Here is a 20,318-nt window from a genome sequence, read left to right as displayed (position 1 = left end):
TATACCACTGCTTTACACTCTTCCTACACAGCTACACTAATCACATTTTTATTCTCATCAACTTCCCTCCCCATTCTTCCCACCCCGATTCTACCACTAACCTGTACATCTATATTTGGACGATTTGTAGTGACCCACGCTTGCTTAGAATGTGGGAAGAAGCCAGAGGATACAGAGAGAACAGGCAGGATTGAACCCATGTCTGGTGTTATGAAGCAGCAACTCTAATAGCTGAGCTGCCTTTGTATAAAAGAAATGTTTTATGTGATCATTTTACTTAGCCTCAACAAATGTTGATTTGCAGAGTTCATAGACTCCTTTTTAATCATGCTTTTAAATGAAGCACACCTCAAACACATGAGCTCTAAAGCTAGAAGCACATGAGCAGTAAACTGAAGGAACACCATCCAATATAGACAAGATCTGACCTGAAAATAGACCATAATATCTTTGTTTTTGGTTATGAATATTTGAACTCTTGAATCCAACAAAACTGGGGAGTATCTTCACCAGGAGGAATGGAGTGGTTGGACAATTAATCTACCAGCAATGCCATCAAGCATGCCCAGTAAATATGGGCTTGCCACATCTCATGAATGTGATCCCATAGCAAAGAAATTTAACAGCAGCAGAATTCCTTCCTCAGGATGATTTGGATTTTATGACCAAAAACTAGATTGTACAATCTGAAATATTGTTAGTGTTTGGTTATGTTGGTGAAACAGAATTGAATGAATTAATTGTAACTTGGCTTAATGCATAGCTATATATCAATGGATTCTATACTTGCATTTGATTTTCTTTTAGGTTTTCAGCAATTCTGTGTTCCTCCAACCTTGCCGGAAGATCGAGTGCTGTATTCTGGAGCTGTTTTTATCCCAGGTGAGGTTCACCTCATACCACCTCTATTTAATTTTTTTTTAAATGGAGTACAATGCCACTCATCAGTTGGACAGTTAAGTTTTTTTTTTAATTTTTTATTTTTCACACCATAAATCACGTTAGCCATGATATACACTTTTTCTTTTTCACACATATACAGTGACTTTTTCTCCCCCCCCCCTCCCTCCTCCCAAGCCACCCCCCCCCCCACCCCCCCCTCATCCATTTTAGGTATACAATTTAGGTTGCATTAAGCCAGTCAGACAATGTTGTCATTCAACAAAAATACACCAGAAACTCTACTGAGTCCATTCTTTTCTTCTCTTCTCCTTCCATCAACTTAGGTAATGTTTGTTCCCGGTAGGTTTTCGCTATTGTATTTAATGTAAGGCTCCCATACTTGTTCGAATATTTCAATATTATTTCTTAAACTATATGTTATTTTTTCTAATGGAATACATTTATTCATTTCTATATACCATTGTTGTATTTTCAAATTATCTTCCAATTTCCAGGTTGACATAATACATTTTTTTGCTACGGCTAGGGCTATCTTAACAAATCTTTTTTGTGCATCCTCCAAGTCAATTCCAAATTCTTTATTTTTTATGTTACTTAGGAGAAAGATCTCTGGCTTCTTTGGTATATTGTTTTCTGTTATTTTATTTAATATCTGACTGAGATCATCCCAAAATTTTTCTACTCTCTCACATGTCCAGATTGCATGAATTGTTGTTCCCCTTTCTTTTTTACATCGAAAACATCTATCAGATACTGTTGGGTCCCATTTATTTAACTTTTGCGGTGTAATGTATAGTCTGTGTAACCAATTATATTGTATCATACGTAGCCTCGTATTTATTGTATTTCTCATCGTTCCAGAACATAATTTCTCCCATGTTAGTTGGACAGTTAAGTTGATGTAGTTTAAATTATTTGATACTTTGGTATAATTTTGTTCTTGTGTTAGGAGAGATGTGGCAAGCAGCCTTATTGGAATTTTGCCATGGATTTAATGCCCAGAGGAACAAACAAATGAAATGAGTTGTACCTGTGTAAATTGTAAAGTTATGGATGCCCTATTTAACAGTCCAGCAAAACCAGATTGACTCCCAATTTCTTTTCTATTGCAGATGTTTTCATTGAGGAAGGCTGTTAGTTCATTAACTCTACCTTCCCCTCCCCCCCCCCAAATTGTTATTAGTATTTATTTTGATTTTTAGCTTAACTTGTTTTTTTTTTTATTTAATGAAACTGGATTTACTGCCTCAGGTTTATGCTAAGTATTGGACACAAAAAAAGCACCTCTATCTGGTACTTCCCTCCTCCATCCACTGTCAGTTCTCAACTTTACATTCTCTTTGTGAAGAGCTGTATGTGATCACCCTTAAATAATCCCATCTTGAACTTTGGGAGCACTTAATTGATCTTGAATGTGCAATATTTCCACCATTATTCTAATTCACCTTGTACCATTTGTCCCCTTATCAGGCAGTTTTGATCATCGGGGTTCTCCGCTCGTTATATTCCCCAGAGCACAGCACAATAAGCTCATTTCTGATCTAAAGCAAGAAGACGTTGTTGAACTTCTTAAATATTTTCATCTTCACCTTTGGTTAGTTCACTTTCAATGATTTGTATTGGTGTCCAGTTTTACTTGTGATAATGTTACTGCTATTCTGAAATCTGGAAAAGAAAGCCTCGAAGAAAGCTTGGGTGGAGGGAGCATGGTGGTGTAGTGGGAGAAGGAGGGAATCACAGAAATGCACTCTTGATTGGTGTAGGTCGAGGAGAGAAGATGAAACTTTGGATTAAAAAAAAATTGTCTTCAGTCATCTAAGTTGCTCAAAGATAATTGGGAGAAATGATGAAACAGCAAGAGTTGAAGTAAAAAGTGATATTTTCTTTGTTTAACAGTGAATCGCAAACGAGCAATGGTCTGGTGTCCACTGTAACTGATCTAAGATCTGCCAGTTTGGATGTTGTCTCCATCATTATAAACAGTTTGCTACAATTTCAGGTATATAACCTTGTGATCTTGTGTCTTTTATTAGTTTCTGTCCAAATCTTGCTTATACTTATTTAATTTTCTTATTAATTTGCATTCTTTGGATCTTTGAGCCAGGTTGATTCACCAAAGATTGGGTTTATTATCAGGAGTTAACCATGCCATATTGCTCTGTCCCAACTGATGTCTCTGTAACTCTGTACTCAGTATTGTATTTTTTTTTTGCCATACTACTTGTGGGATGACCAGCTAAATTGCACGCAAAGCTAGTTTCCTCACTCATCTTTGGTACATGTGACAATGAACGATATAGCAAACTTTCAATTCTGTGTTAACACCAGAATTTTTGTTCTTTCACTATTGCTTAGCACGAATTTGGAAGAGTAGTGGACACCTTTTATGCTGTGCAGCCACAGGTGAAAGGCGTAAGGAAGCATGTCTTGAAGTCTCTCGGACTGGGGCGCAGCAAGCAGTGTTCAAAGCCATCGTTCAAGGTATGGAAGTTGCCAATTTTTATGTGTTCTGATATTTTGAAGAATGCTTTTTATTGCAGTGGAAACAAATTTTTAAAATCTTTGTCTGTTTAAATATTATCTAGAAAATAGTGATGTCCTGCTGCTTTTAATCTTCTAGACCAGGGGTTCCCCACCTTTTTGTTCCTCTGTACCCCTTGGGCATTTTTATAGGTTCCCGTGTACCCTTGAAATTTAAGGATTTAAAAAAAACACGACATTGTGCAATCTGACTGCAGATTACAACACCATGTATTGTACAGCAGTGGTTATTCTCTCAGATCCAATGTACCCCCTGAAAAGTGCAAATATACCACTGGGAGTACATGTACCCCAGCTTAGGAGCCCCTGTTCTAGACAACGTTAATATTGTGTACACCTTCATTGATCTGAATATTCCTTTTCTTTTTTCAATCTTTTTATTATTATTATAATTTATAAACACATACAGTTCAAAGAGATATTAAAAAATACATAGTAAGTAATGAATTAATACAGAGATATTAAACAATAATATTACAGAATAAAAATATATCATAAAAAAAAAATTTTTGATCAGTTTAGGGTGTGAACTATCTCTAAAAAAAAAAGATATAATTAATAACAATATATGAAAAAAGAGAAAAAAAAACCCCAAAAAAGAAGAAAAAACAAATCTGAATTTAAAAAAAACTTTAAAAAAAAACTTTAAAAAAAAACCTACAGATATAGCTAAACCACGCCGATCACTCCGATCTCATCTTACAGCCCAATTATCATACATAATCATAGAAAGAAAACAGAGCCAGATCAACTCACCACAAATGAAAATATTGAATAAATGGTCGCCAGGTTAACTCAAACTTAGAAGGGGATTCATAGACAGAGTATTGGTTGAATTATTCAGAATTATCTCTAAATCTCCATTGGGTAAATTTAGAAATTAAACCGATACAAAATTTCTCAATTAGCTCTATTTTGGGAGCTGCTCTCCCTTTTACTCTTACTAAATTATATAAACAAATTGATAATCCAATGGCTAAACATACACTACGTATATGATTTCAATATGATTTCAATTCCGGAGATTTTTTGGCCTAAGTCATTTTATCTTGGAAACTCCTATTGTACTAAATTTCCTTTTTCATCCCTCTCTAATTGATCAAGCTTATTTACTCTGGAAAGTTAAAGGTATAACATGCTTTTCAGATTTATTCTTGGATAACTCTTTCATGTCATTTGAACAATTATCCATGAAATATGATTTACCTCGATCTCATTTCTTTCGATATTTGCAGATTAGGAGTTTCTTAGTTTCGACTTTACCCTCTTTTCCCAATCGGGAGACTACGACTGTTTTAGAGGATATACTATATTCAAAATTCCCTCCAAAAGGTGTGATATCTAAATTATATAATATAATTACAAAAATAAATTCTGGGACTTTTGAAAAGTTTAAAAATGATTGGGAAAGAGAACTCAACCTTCATATTTCTAATGAAAATTGGAATAAAATTCTGCGACTGGTAAACTCTTCTTCTCTATGTGCAAAACATTCACTAATACAGTTTAAAGTTGTTCATAGAGGTCATATGTCTAAAGATAAACTCCATCGCTTTTATTCTCATATCGATCCTATATGTGATAAATGTCAATTGGAAATAGCTTCCCTTACACATATGTTTTGGTCCTGTCCCTCTTTACAGAATTATTGGAAGGAAATTTTTTCCATTATATCTACTGTTTTGAATATTGATTTACAACCACATCCCATTACTGCAATTTTTGGATTACCTATGATAGATTTGACTTATTTATCTCTTCCTGCGGATCGTATGATTGCTTTTCTTACACTAATGGCTAGAAGATCTATACTATTAAATTGGAAAGAGGTAAATCCTCCCACTGTTTTCCAATGGTTTACCCAAACCATACTATGTTTAAATTTAGAGAAAATTAGAAACTCTGTCTATGAATCCCCTTCTAAGTTTGAGTTAACCTGATCTGAATATTCCTGGTGTTTTTATTTTTGCTTTTGCTTTTATGGAAGGCAACACAAAGCAAATTTCTCCATGAACACCATCCTATCCTCCACCATTAAATTAACTTGTTTCCAATTCCTTTGCAAACCCAAGTGAATGCCTGACAAAAAGGTTGTCGTGCTTAGTTTTTGATATTGCATTTGCTCTTCCTTTTTCCTGCGCCCCTTTCTTCAGATCCCATCTTACTGCTAACCACATAACTTCTCATTCCTGGTCTCTGCTCTCCAGTACTTCTAGCTTTGGCCATTTCACACTGACATCGATCCCCCTGTGAAATAGTCCGCAGGTAACCCCTGCTCACACTTTCCAGCTCACCAGTGCAAACCAGGAATGTTGGTTGGGAATAGCACTTCTTCTAATATTCTCCTCTCAAATTCTTATTATCTGTTACCTTGTCAAGATTACACTGGTCACCTGGAATACCTACTTCTTCCCTTAACACATTCCTCTGCATCTTGCATCCTAAGAATCTTTATCTGAATTCTAATGAGAGAATATTGTCCTGTTCCTCTCCCTACAGATGACTTGCAGTGAGATGCCAATATTTTCTATTTTGTTACTACCCTGATCAAAGGTGCTAGTGGCATCCTTAGTGGTCGCAATTATGGTATCTCTGAAATCTCTGTCACTGTCCATAACCATTCTCTCTGTTGCTTCTCTTGATCTGGTTTCATGGAAGTAATCTTCATTTCCATTCTCCCTGTGTGTCCATTACAAGTTGTCCCTTTTGAATTTATAATAATAATAATTATTATAATGCCTTTGGCACCATTGGAACAAACATTGGCAAAGTTTTCCAAGGTATACCCATGCACTTTTATAACCCATCACTCATAATTTAGCTCATAATTAGGAAAGTAATTCAATTCCCACCAGTTTTAAACCACCTCAAACTTCAACTGCAAGATTTTCTGTGGCTCACAAGTGCTAATTCAGATTAGTGTTCTTTGACTGTTGATTCTGCTTCATGGTCACCAAAACAGAGTGTTAACTCCAGCATGGGCAATGTGCCAGTCACTGCTCCACCCTTGACTCCAACTCCATCAGCCACGACTTGTCAATTGTTTGCCTCAGCTGATGAGGCGTGGTAGGAGAAAGATTCTGGGTGGAGTATCAGTTCACAGGTGGTAGAGAGGGAGGGCCTGTCTGTCTCAATCTCTTTGCTGAAAGAGGAAGTGGTGAATCGATTGGGAGAAGATTGGCGCCTAGTGTGTGTTCCTGGCTGGCTGTTCCATTTCCCAACCCACAAGGAAACAGAATCTTAATTATTAATGCTGTCAGTGGATGGATGGAGCTGCGTGTGGAGCATCTGGGATGCTGAGATGCTGGTGGTTAGCACTTTTCGTGAGTTGGTCACACTGCAGTTTCAGAGGGTAGAGAAGGATAGGGACTGGGTGTCCAAAAGTAAGAGAAGTAACAGGAAGGTAGTGCAGGAGTCTCCTGCGGTCATCTCCCTGCAGAATGGATATGCTGCTTTGTATATTGTTGGGGAAGATGGCCCACCAGGAGAAGGCAGCAGTAGCCAGGATCATGGCACCATGAGTGGCTCTGCTGTGAGAGGGCAAGTAAAAGAGTGGTAGGGAAATAGTCATAGGGGATTCAATTGTAAGGGGAATAGACAGGATTTTCTGTGGCCACAAACAAAGACTCCCAGTTGGTATGTTGCCTCCTGGGTGCAAAGGTCAGGGATGTTTTGGAGCAGCTAGAGAACATTCAGGAAGGGGAGGGTGAACATAGGAACATAGGAAGTAGGAACAGAAGTAGGCCAAAAATGGCCCATCGAGCCTGCTCCGCCATTCAATAAGATCATGGCTGATCTAATTTATGACCTAACTCCACCTACCTGCCTTCTTCCCATATCCCCTAATTCCTTTATCATGTAAAAATTTATCTAACCGAATTTTAAATATGTTTAATGAAGCAGCCTCAACCACTTCCCTGGATAGAGAATTCCAAACATTCACTACTCTCTGGGAAAAACTATTTTTCCTCATCTCTGTCCTAAATCTACTCCCCCGAATCTTGAGACTGTGTCCTCTCGTTTTAGTTTCCCTAGCCAGCTCAAAAAACCTTCCTACATCTATCCTATCCATACCTTTCATAATCCTATATGTTTCTATAAGATCTCCTCTCATTCTTCTGAACTCGAGCGAATACAATCCTAGATGATTTAATCTTTCATCATAAGTCAACCCCTTCATCCCAGGGATCAACCTAGTAAACCTCCTCTGGACCGTCTTCAAAGCCAGTATATCCTTCCTCAAATATGGAGACTAGAACTGGACACAGTACTCCAGGTGCAGTCTCACCAGTACCTTATACAGTTGCAGCATTACCTCCCTACTCCTGAATTCATTTCCTCTAGCGATGAAGGCCAACATTCCATTTGCCTTCTTAATAACCTGCTGCACCTGCAACTTAACTTTTTGCGATTCAGCCAGCTGTCATGGTTCATGTCGGTACCAATGATATTGGGGGAAAAAAAAGGGATGAGGTCCTGCAAGATGAATTTAGGGAGTTAGGAAATAAATTAAGGAGTAGGAGTAGGAGTGAGTATAACAGGACAGCTAGAATGAATATGTGTCTTGAATGGTGGTGTAGGAGGGAAGGTTTTAGATTCTTGGAACATTGCGACCAGTTCTAGGGCAGATGGGACTGGTACAAACAGGACAGTCTGCATCTGAACAGGTCCGGGACCAAGGCCCTTGGTGGTTTATTTGCTAGATTCTTGGAACATTGCGACCAGTTCTGGGGCAGATGGGACTGGTACAAACAGGACAGTCTGCATCTGAACAGATCCGGGGCCAAGGCCCTTGGTGGTTTATTTGCTAGCGCTGTTGGGGAAGGTTTAAACTAATGTGGCAGGGGGATGGGAACCAGTCCAGAGAGTCAGAGGGATGTAAAATGAGGATAGAAGCAAAAGATAGAAAGGTAAATAACAATAGTGACAGGCAGGCAAGACCAGGGCAAAAATCAAAAAGAGATACTTATTTACATAATGGTAAAAATGTGGCTAAAGTAAGTCTGAAGGCTTTGTGTCTCAATGCAAGGAGCATTTGGAATAAAGTGGATGAATTGAATGTGGAGATGGCTATTAATGACCATGATATAGTTGGGATCACAGAGACATGGCTTCAGGGGGACTGTGACTAAGAGCACAACATTCAGGGTTACTCGATATTCAGGAGGGATAGATGGAATGGACAAGGAGGTGGAGTAGCATTGTTGGTTATGGAAGAGGTGAATGCGATAGAAAGGAACGACATAAGCTTGGCAGATGTGTAATCGTTGTGGGTAGAGCTACGAAACACGGAGGGGCAGAAGATGCTAATTGGAGTTGTGTACAGGCCACCTAACAGTAGCAGTGAGGTTAGGGATGGCATTAGAAAGGAAATTGGTAATGCGTGCAACAAAGGGACAGCAGTTCTAATGAGTGACTTTATTCTACATGTAGATTGGGTGAACCAGACTGGTAAGGAGGAAGAAGATTTTTTTAGAATGTATGCGGTATTGTTTGAACAAGCCATTCTAGACTTGGTATTGAGTAATAGTGAAGGGATAATTAACAGTCTTTTGTGAGAAACCCCTTGGGCAAGAGTGACCACAATATGGTGGAATTCTTCATTCGAATGGAATATGACCAAGTTGATTCAGACACAAAGGTTCTGAATTAAAGAGGGGTAACTTTGATGGTATGAGATGTGAATTGGCTAAAATAGATTGGATAATGGTACTTAAAGGACTAATGGTGGAAATGCAATGGCAATTGTTTAAGGATAGATTGGAGTGCGGAGACAACGCTGCTGGAAGCGTTCTAGGAGCCATAGGTGATGCCGGTAGAGGACCCATGATTCGAAGCCGAACAGGAGTGTGGGTATGACAACGGCTCTGTATACGCTTATCTTTGTGAGGTTTTTCAGTTGGTTGTTTTTCCAGACTCTTTTGTGTAGTCTTCCAAAGGCGCTATTTGCCTTGGTGAGTCTGTTGTCTATCTCATTGTCGATCCTTGCATCTGATGAAATGGTGCAGCCGAGATAGGTAAACTGGTTGACCGTTTTGAGTTTTGTGTGCCCGATGGAGCCGCTGCAACCGTGTCTGCCTGTCCCGCATCGGACTTGTCAGCCACAAACGAGCCTGCAGCTGACGTGGACTTTTACCCCCTCCATAAATCTTCGTCCGCGAAGCCAAGCCAAAGAAAGAAAGATTGGAGCAAGCACAATAGATGTACATCCCAGTTTGTAAAAAGAAAAATAAATCAGAGGGTAGCGCATCTGTGGCTAACAAGGGAAATCAGAGAGAGTATCAAATCTAAAGAAGCAGCATATAAATTAGTCAAAAAAATTATATTCCTGATGATTGGGAGAAATTCAGAGTTCTGAAGAGAACAAAAGGATTAATTAGGAAAGGTCAAAGGGATTATGAGAGGAAGCTGGCAGGGACATAAAAAATGACTGTAAAAGAGAAAGAGGTTAGTTAAGAGAAATGTGGGTCCATTGCGGGCAGAAACGGGTGTGTTAAACATGGGGAACAAGGGTATGGCAGATTGTTTGAATGACTACTTCAGTTCTGCCTTCACCAAGGAAGACATAACTAATCTTTAGGAAGTTGCTGAGGATCAGGGATCTAATGTGAGGGAGGGAATAAATGGAAATAATTGTAAGTTGAGAGGTTGTATTAGTTAAATTGCAGGGATTAAAAGCAGATAAATCCCCAGAGCCGGATGGTCTGCATCCAAGAGTGCTGAAGGAAGTAGCCCAGGAAATAGTGGATGCATTAGTGATAATTTTTAGATACTGGATTAGTTTCTGAGGATTGGAGGGTGGCCAATGTAACCCCACTCTTTAAGAAGGGAGGGAGAGAGAAACCAGGAAACTACAGACCAGTTAGCCTGACATCAGTAATAGGGAAGGTGCTAGATTCAGTATTAAAGATGCAATCATTTGGAAAGTAGTGGTATCATCGGATGGAGTCAGCATGGTTTTATGAAGGGAAAATCATGTGTGACGAATCTAATAGAGTATTTTGAGGATGTAACCAGTAGAGTGGATAGGGGGGAAATCAGTGGATGTGGTATATCTGGACTTTAGTAAGGCTTTTGATAAGGTTTCACACAGAAGACTAGCATATAAACTTGAAAAACACAGTATAGGAGGTATGGTATTAAGGTGGCTAGAGAATTGGTTGATGGACAGGAAGCAAAGGGTAGGAATAAATGGGTTCTTTTCAGAATGGCAGCCAGTGACTAGTGCTGGGGCTACAATTGTTTACAATATATATCAACAGCTTAGATGTGGGAATAGATAGCAATGTCTCAAAATTTGCAGACAACACAAAGTTGGGTAGTGGGGTTAGCTGTGTAGAGGATGCTAGGAAGGGGCAGAATGATTTGGACAAGTTAGGCTAGTGGGCCAAGACGTGGCAGATGCAAGATGACAGGAAAGAGGACTATTATCTAAATGGTATCTGATTAGGAAAAGGGGAGTTGCTGTGCATCAGTCATTGAAAGTGGGTATGCAGGTGCAGTAGGCAGTGAGGAAGGCAAATGCTATGTGGGCATTCATAGCAAGAGGATTTGAGTACAGAGATCCTGCTGCAGCTGCCCAGGGCCTTGGTGAGACCACACCTGGAGTACTGCGTACAGTTTTGGCCTCCTTATCTGAGGAAGGATATCCTCACCATGGAGGGGGTGCAGAGAAGATTCACTAGACTGATACCAGAGATGGAAGGACTTTTGGATAGACTAGGCTTGTATTCTCTGGAATCTAGAAGATTGAGGGGGGATCTTATAGAAACATATAAAATTCTTAAGGGTTTAGACAGACTAGATGCAGGAAGGTTGTTACCAATGCTGGGGAAAACTAGAACCAGGAGTCACAGTTTAAGGATAAGGGGGGGGGATTTTTTTAGGTCTGAGATGAGGAAAAATTTCTTCTCTCAGAGAGTGATGGACCTGTGGAATTCTTTGCGACAGGAAGTAGTCGAGGCTGGTTCCTTGTCATTATTTAAGAGTAGGTTAGATTTGGCCCTTGTGGCTAAGGGGATCAAGGGATATGGGGAGAAGGCAGGAACCGGGTACTGATCAACCACGATCATGTTGAATGGTGGTGTAGGCTTGAAGGGCCAAATGTCCTCCTCCTGCACCTATTTTGTATGTTTCTATGTATAGGAGCATGAGAAACAGAAGAAGGCTGTGTGGTCCCATAGGGTTGCTCCACTTCCCTAAGATCAGAGTTGATTTCCCCAGCTCTTAAACCCTACATCCCTGCTTCTGCTGTGAAAAATCTCATTTGGAAAATGCTTGGGGTTTGAATTGTATTTTGTTTTGCATTGGCTCAGAGGTTCATTATTATTTTGCAATATCACTTTCAGTTACTTTTTAAAAAAAAACTTTGGCAATTGCATAAGGGGCTTCTAGGAGACACTTCAGCAGGCACATGGATAAAAGAATAAGAGGTAGGAAGAGTTCAGATTTTTTTGCAGGAATATAGGCTGGCAAAACATCGAGGGCTGAAGGGCTTGTGCTGTAGTGTTAATTGCACTGTTTGTTTCGATAATTAAATGACTCCTAACTCCAGAATGACAATCCCGTTACCACATGGACAAAGTTGTCCATTACCACCCATACTTTTGGTACTTCTCTTTCTCTTTACAGATTGCTCCGGACATTGTGTGATAAATCCACAAAGAATTGGTCATTAGTCTAGGCACAATGTCTACTTGCTTAAAGCAAGATTCACATTATAAAATAGTCAAATCAAAATGTTTTACCAGTGCTTTAGGAAAAAAAAATTCTGTCTTGTTTTTGGTGGTTTTGTGTATTTAATGCTGTCTTTGATATTGAAGAAAAAAATTGCTATCGTAAAATTTTTCCATCGCAAACAGCTATGCTGTGATTCTAAACCTGAACTCTGCCTGAGAAAAGGGTCTCTCAGAATCTTCTTTGATCCCTTACAGCAAATTCTATTGTCTTCAGTCCAGGTTATTTTTTTTTCTTTACTCCTCAATGCACGAGATTTCTGCCTCGTTTGTTACAGTCCCTCCCTCTTGATGACCCTGCTTCAATATTTATGCCCACTTTCATTAGCTAATCCACAATCTGACATTGCTAAAAATGGGTCTGGGAGTACTGGAGTTTGATCCATTCTGTCAAGTTTTGAAAAACTTTAAAACTTTGCTGCCTTTTGTGCCTCATAGAGCATTAAGCGCAATGGATTTCCTCATTCACAACACCACAAGGAGCACTTACGATTTGGCAAAGCAATTTAATACTACTGTGTTTAAAATTGTAAACTTCAGCCATTTGGTTTTGAAACTGTAGTTTAGTGTTTATCTTCATTATCTGGTCCCATTAATGCTCTTTGTTTCCTCCATTGTCAGTGTGTGCTGCTTAATGAAATGTTTGAGCTGTTCAACTATATTGATAGGAGTCAGCTGCCCTGTGATCTTGGTGGATATTTAATTTACCAACACAAAGCGTGGGTCCACTTCACGAAGGTAGGATTTTCACACTTGTCTAGTTTTTAATTACAAATACCTGCCTCATTTTTTTGTGGCGCCATTAACAGAGATATTTAGGATGTCACTGGCCACGGGGGTAGTGCCAAAGGATTGGAGGGTGGCGCATGTGGTTCCGCTGTTTAAGAAAGGGTCTAAATGTAAACCTGGGAATTATAGGCCCGTGAGTCTGACGTCTGTGGTGGGCAAGTTGATGGAAAGTGTTCTGAGGGATGGTATTTACAAATATTTGGAGGTACAGGGATTGATAGGGAGTAATCAGCATGGTTTTGTCATGCGTAGATCATGCTTGACAAACCTGATTGAGTTTTTCGAGGGGGTTACAAAAAAGGTTGATGAAGGGAAAGCTGTGGATGTTGTCTATTTAGACTTTAGTAAAGCTTTTGACAAAGTTCCCCACAGGAGATTAGGAAAAAAGGTGAAGGCATTAGGAATAAATGAGGAGGTAGTGAAATGGATTCAGCAATGGTTGGATGGGAGGTGTCAGAGAGTAGTGGTAGAAAATTGTTTGTCCAATTGGAGGCCGGTGACTAGTGGAGTTCCTCAGGGATTGGTCCTCGGTCCACTATTGTTTGTTATATATATTAACGATCTGGAAGTAGGGGTGGAGAATTGGATAAGCAAGTTTGCGGATGATACAAAGATTGGTGGTGTTGTGGACAGTGAGGAAGATTACCGTCAATTAAAAGGTGATTTAGGAAGGCTGGAGGTGTGGGCTGAGAAATGGCTGATAGAATTTAATACAGATAAGTGTGAGGTGTTGCATTTTGGAAAGGCAAATCTAAATAGGTCATATACATTAAATGGTAGGCTATTGAGATGTGCAGAGCAACAAAGGGATTTGGAGTTGTGGTAAATAGTACCCTCAAGGTTGATACTCGGGTAGATGGTGTGGTGAAGAAGGCATTTGGAATGTTGGCCTTCATAAATCGGAGTACTGAATTCAAGAGTAGTTGGCCTTCATAAATCGGAGTACTGAATTCAAGAGTAGGGAGGTTATGATGAAATTGTACAAGGCATTGGTGAGGCCAAATTTGGAGTACTGTGTACAGTTTTGGTCATCAAATTATAGGAAAGATATAAACAAAACAGAGAGAGTGCAGAGAAGGTTCACGAGAATGTTGACAGGATTTCAAGGTTTGAGTTACAGGGAAAGGTTGTACAGACTGGGGCTTTTTTCTCTGGAGCGTAGAAGATTGAGAGGGGACTTGATAGAGGTGTTTAAGATTTTAAAAGGGACAGACAGAGTAAATGTGGATAGGCTTTTTCAATTAAGAGTGGGGGAGATTCAAACTAGAGGGCATGGTTTAAGATTGAAGGGGGAAAATTATAAGGGGAACATGAGGGGAAATTTCTTTACGCAAATGGTGGTGGGGATGTGGAATGAGCTTCCGACAGACGTGGTCGAGGTGGGATCATTGGTTACATTTAAGGAAAGACTGGATAGTTACATGGAGGAGAGGACTGGAGGGGTATGAACCGGGTGCTGGTCAGTGGAACTAGGAGGGTGGGGATTTGTTAAGGCATGGACTAGTAGGGCCGAACTGGCCTGTTCTGTGCTGTAAGTGGTTATATGGTTTAATATTCTTGGGACATTTTTTAGGAACCTCTATCGATAGTCTTTTGATGATGGGTGGGAATACTTTTGCATTGAGGTCCATGGAGTTTTTATTCATCCAGCACTTTTAGGAGTTTGGTGCTAAGTCGCAGATTTTCTGTGCTTTGGGATCTTGTTCTTATTAAAAATTTCAATTTGCTTTTTATGCATGTTCTACACTAGGATAATTTTTCCAGTGAATCCAGTTCAGGAAGAAAATTCCAGTTCACTACTTTGAGATATTTTGAATAAGTATATTAATGATTTAACAAAATATTTCTTTGGTAGCAAACATGAGGTATTCGTATTGTACTTGTTTCTCAAATTAATTTTTAACTGGATTTTTAAAATTGTATCGGTGTCTATTGGTAGTAATTTTCTTACAGTTGAAGTTTTGCTAAGCAAGAGGTTTGATATGTTCTCTGCCTCTGAGCTCCCTCACCTGCATATCTCTGATTTATTGTGGAACGATCTCCCATCCTGAACTGGATGAACCGACAACTGCCCATGTCCTAGCTTGTATTTGATACCCCAGTGTTTGCTGATCTGTGTTGGCTCCTGCTTGAGCAATACCACCACTTGCACCATTCTTCAAATCTCATGTGACCTTGTGCTTGACATCTCCTTCAGTGCAACATTATACAGCACTAAAACTGCCTGGGGTCTGCAGCACATTGAAAGAGCGGGGGAGCATGGGTTGAAATGATAAAATATTTGTTTTTTGTAGTTAGTTGGAGAGAAGTATGGAAGAAACAAACTAAACAACTGTTTCACAGGAAAGGGGTCCCATAAACTGAGCAGAGTTATAAGGGGGCCAGGGCCAGAAAAAACCAGCTGCCCTACACCGTTCAGAATGTCTCTTCCACCATCCAGCCCCCACAAATCCCCTGCCTTAATCAATGCATCAACTATGATTTGTTTTAAAGCCCTACGCTCTGCACAGAGGAAAATAGCAACAAAAGCATGAACCTTTATATAGAAATCCATGCTTGATACTTTGTCACTGTGGGATATGGGCAATTTATTGAGCAATCCCAATTGTCCTTGAATTAATGGTGTATGACTTTTCTGTACTGGCAATCATTCTGCTGATGGAACTTCCACAGAACAGGCATGAAGGAGGTATGGAACTTCCACAGAACAGGCATGAAGGAGGTAGGATTCTGGGATATAGTCAAAGGATGAAGAAATGATCACTATTTCCAAATCAGAATGTCTTTCCCTTTTAAAAGTTTGAGACGGCAGCCAGAATATTTGTTATCCCAGCTCACCATTGCAACCCAGTTTTTTGTGCATCGTGCAAAACTCAGCAGTTGTGACTTGAGCTACAAGAATGGATTGGAAGAGATTTTTTCTAAGTAATAAATATGACAAATAATTTTGTTAATACAATCAGTTTGAATTTTTAGCAGACCAAAATTTTTATGTTTCATTTTTTTTTTTGCTTTTGTTGCTTGGATACAAGACGGATGTGAGGGAGAAGTTGAGTTGCAAGTGGTCTCAAAACCATTGATAATCACATGGTTCTGAGGTCACTTGAAACTTCTCCCTCACATTATTTTGCAAAAATCTTTAGCCATTACCCACTCTAGGATTTGGGGCTCTTGGTGAAGGGGGAGCCTAAGATGGAGAAGATTGTTTCAAGTAAATCTTAGTGCTTTAGTTCGGTGGTTCTCATCCTTTTTCTTTCCACTCACATACCACTTTAAGTAATCCCTATGCCATAGATGCTCTGTGATTAGTAAGGGATTGGTTAAAGTGGTATGTGGGTGGAATGAAAAAGTTTGAAAACCACTGTTTTAATCATACCTAATTGACTCGTTATGAGCATGGTTTCATAACTCCAAAGGAAATGGGCCAATGACAATTTTTCTCAAGCAAATTATTTCAGTAACAGTTGGGTCTGGTGCAGTGATTCTCAACCTTCCTTCCCACGCACATACCACTTTAAGCAATCCCTTACTAATCACAGAGCACTGATGGCATAGGGATTACTTAAAGTGGTATGTGAGGGGGGGGTGGTGGGGGAGAAGGTTGAGAACCACTGCTTTAGTTTGATGTGGAATTAGTTTGTGCCATTTGTACACAGGTATAAAGCATCGCATTCCATGACCCTTGACAGAAAATCAATGACAGCTCTCGTATTGGTCTGCAAAGTTGTTTGACTTTTTTCTTGGATGGATAAAAAGGAATCAGGAAAAAAAAGTTTATTTTAAACCTTCCAGTATGTATCTTTTTGGCAGGAAAATGGAAAAGAATTGAGCTATACAAGCAAAAGAGAATGAAAGATTGTTGATTTATAAAATTCATCTGCCATTGTTTCAAGCAATTTTGTTTTCCATTTGTACAGAAATGTAATAGGAAAAAAATAAGCTTCAAGAGTGTTCATAAAAAGTTGATACCATGCTATGTGCAGGTTTCTGTTGGGTTAGATGTCAAAAAGGGTCATGAAAGAGTTATTTTTTTAAAAGAGAAAGAGAGCTTGGGGGGTGGGTTGGGGGAAAGGAAATTCCAAGATGTTTAGGGCTTTATAAGTTGTGAATCAGAATTTATTGTTGTGAACAAGTTGTGAAATTCAGTGTTTTGTGGCAGCACCACAGCGCAAACATTCATGTTATAACATATTACAACATTACTAGAAAAATGTAAAAATAATAGGGCACAAAAAGTAAGACCGTGACTTTGGTTAATTGAATATTCAGGAATCTAATGGCAGCGGGGAAGAAGCCGTCCTTGTGCTACTGAGTGCTCATCTTTAGGCTCCTGTACCTTTTCCTTAATGGTAACAGAGTGAAGAGGGTGTGGCCTGGGTGGTGGGGGATCTTATAGGATAGAGGCTGCTTTTCAAAGACACTGCCTCATGTAGTTGTCCTCAGTGGAGTGACGTCTGGTGCCTGTTGACAACCTCTGGAGCTTATTCTTGTCCTGAGAGTTGGTGCCTCCATACCAGGCAGTGATGCAACCATCCAGAATGCTCTACACAGTACACCTGTAGAAGTTTACGAGAGTCTTTGGTGACATATTGAATCTCCTCAGACACCTCACAAAATATAGCTGCTGGTGAGCCTCCTTTGTGATTGCATCAACGTGGAGGCTCCAAGACAGTCCCTCTGAGATTTGACGCATGGGAATTTGAAGTTCTTGACTCTCTCCATTACTGAACCCTTGATGAGGACTTGCTCGTGTTTCCCAGACTTCCTTCTAAAAGATCTCCTTTGTTTTGCTGATGTTGAGCGGAAGGTTGTCGTCATTAAACCATTCAATGAGCTGATCTATCTCCCTTCTGTATGTCTCCTCATTACTGTTTGTGATTCTGCCAACAACTGTGGTGTCATTGGCAAATGTGTAGGTGGCATTGGACTTGTGCCAGGCCCATCAGTCATGGGTGTATAACAAGTGGAGCAGTAGGCTAAGCACACATCCTTGGGGTGTGTGTTAATGATTAATGAGGAGGAGACATTGTTTCCAATTTTTAGTGAGAGTGGTCTTCCAAAGAGAGAGTCAAGGATCCAGTTGCGGTGGGGGTGGGGGGGGGGGTGGGATGGGCGGTTGTGTGTACAGAGGCCGAGAGTTTGTAGCTTCTTGACCAGCACTGATGAATAATGGTATTGAAGACTGAGCTGTAGATGAAGTGCACCCATATGTATGAGTTGCTGTTTTCGATGTGATCCAGGGCTGGGTGGAGAGCCAGCAATATTGCATCTGCTGTGGAGCGAATGTGACAATTGCAATGGATCCAGATCTTTGCTTGGGTACATGTTATTTATGGTCATGACCAGCTCTCAAAGCATTTCATCACAGTAGAAGTTTGTGTTATTGGGCAATGGGCATTGAGGCAGCTCACAATAACTCTTCTTGGGCACAGGGATAACTGATGCCCTTCTGAAGCAAGTGGGAAACTGCCGCAATGAGAGGTTGAAAATGTCCGTGAATGCTCAGACTAATTGGTTGGCACAGATTTTCAGTACCCTACTAGGTAAGCCGTCAGGGCCTAATGCCTTGCGAGGGTTCACCCTCTTGAATGATATTCTGTCATTTCCCTCAGAGACAAATATCACAGGATCCTCAGCCTTTCCAGGGATTCCAGTAGGCACTGTTTGGTGGCTCTTCTCAAAATGGGCATAGGTGATCAGCTCATTGGGTAGTGAAGAATCACAGCCATCTCTGGTGTTCACCCTTGCTTTGTAGGCTGTAATGGCCTACACTCCCTGCCATAGCTGGGGAAACACCCAGTATTTGCACATGGGCACATACTCATCCACACAGGTCTTGAAAAAGTCGATGACATCTGTGGCATATTCATTCTATGGATGAGTTCTTGAATATGTTCCAGTCCACTCCTCTGCCTTCCTCAACTGTACTTACACATCAGGACGTGCTGTCTCATGGCTGTTGATCAGTGCTCAGTCCATCCAGTGCCAGCCGGACGTTAGCCTGGGTGGAATGTACACTATGACCAAGATAATGGCGGTGAACTCCCTTGACAAGTAGAATGCCAGATGTTCCAGGTCGGGGGAGCAGGACTGGGATTATGGCACCATGATGAATTGGTGATGACACAAATGCTGCCTCCCCTGGTCTTTTCAGATGCCGGTGTTTGGTCAGCGCAATGGAGGGTGTAGCCCTTGGGCTGCAGCGCTGTGTCTGGAATGCCCTTATGTAGCCATGTTTCTGTGAAGCACATCACTCCCTGATATCTTTCGGATGTTGCAGTCTGGCTTGGAGTTCATCAAGTTTGTTCTTCAGGGACTGTACAGTGGTCAGGAGGATGGTAGCCTCAGGTAGAACAGTTGGTTTGGAGGAGGAGGGTGGGAGAATTGCAATTGGGAATTAATGGATGGAGGGCCATGTATCTCTGAGAAATGGGGAAGAGATGAAGGGATATGAAAATGAGAATTTCTAAATTGAGGCATTGCTTAATTAAAAGCAGGTTGCAAATGCAGAGCTAAAACGGGTAGTTTGTTTTGGAGGAAGTGTAATCTGAGTTATGTTGGTCATGTTAAATAATGCATGTGATTTGGATCAGTTGATTAAATGTTGCATGCCAAAAATATGAATAGTACACTGGAAGTAGCCCTGATGCAGTTAAATGTAGGTTTGCTTGGCAGTGAAAGGCTCACAATTGTGTGGCATATACCTGTTTTGAGGTTTCCTACTTTTGTTCCCCAGGAGAAGTTCAAATAAGCAGTGAGAAATAAGAGATTCCTAATGGAATTGATATATTTTGCATTTTTATCATATTAATTAAAATATGTACAAATGTAAAATACAAAACAATCTACAAAATGCCTCATTTTTTTTAGTCATAACATCTTCCATTGTCAACAGAGTCGGTGACAACTTCAATGAAGTGCATCTGTAACTAATAATACTTGAATATCTTCTTGTTCCTGTATTTTAAAATAGACTGTTGTCGGGGTGATTAACTATCAGTTTGTGTGAATATAAAAACAAATGAATTACAAATTACACTGAATTTTAAATATGAAAGCACTGCTCTTGTATTAAATGGGGCACATACAACATGTGCCAGAAAGTCTAGATTTCGTTTGGCAATTGTATCAAAGCAGGGATGGTTTTCCAATGATTACTTGGAATGGGTGGCTTGTGAAGTAAGATTAGACAGGCCGGCCTTGACAGACCAAGGCAAACACAGAAACTGCTTGCTTTCGATTTCCAGAATCTCCATATCTTTTGGCTTGCATCCTGAAGAGCCTCAAAATGTGAGAAGGGATTTGATTGTCATGTAAACAATGCTGAAAGGTCTTGACAGTGTGGATATG

General features: G+C 40.1%; 1 protein-coding gene across 3 annotated transcripts in view; it reads left to right on the top strand.

The window, feature by feature from the left end:
- Positions 1 to 20,318, top strand: part of LOC138737011 (uncharacterized) — a 109,177-nt gene that overhangs the window by 2,578 nt on the left and 86,281 nt on the right. For all 3 annotated transcript variants that reach the window (XM_069887370.1, XM_069887368.1, XM_069887369.1), the window contains exons 2-6: positions 808 to 882; positions 2,374 to 2,497; positions 2,800 to 2,902; positions 3,259 to 3,384; positions 12,801 to 12,917. In XM_069887370.1, coding sequence (XP_069743471.1) covers positions 808 to 882; positions 2,374 to 2,497; positions 2,800 to 2,902; positions 3,259 to 3,384; positions 12,801 to 12,917 — 545 coding nt within the window. The remainder of the gene's footprint in view (positions 1 to 807; positions 883 to 2,373; positions 2,498 to 2,799; positions 2,903 to 3,258; positions 3,385 to 12,800; positions 12,918 to 20,318) is intronic.

The sequence above is a fragment of the Narcine bancroftii genome, chromosome 6 (genome assembly GCF_036971445.1).
Source record: "Narcine bancroftii isolate sNarBan1 chromosome 6, sNarBan1.hap1, whole genome shotgun sequence".
Lineage (NCBI taxonomy): Eukaryota > Metazoa > Chordata > Chondrichthyes > Torpediniformes > Narcinidae > Narcine > Narcine bancroftii.
Note: the sequence above shows the minus strand (reverse complement) of the source record. Positions and strands in the feature narration are given on the sequence as shown.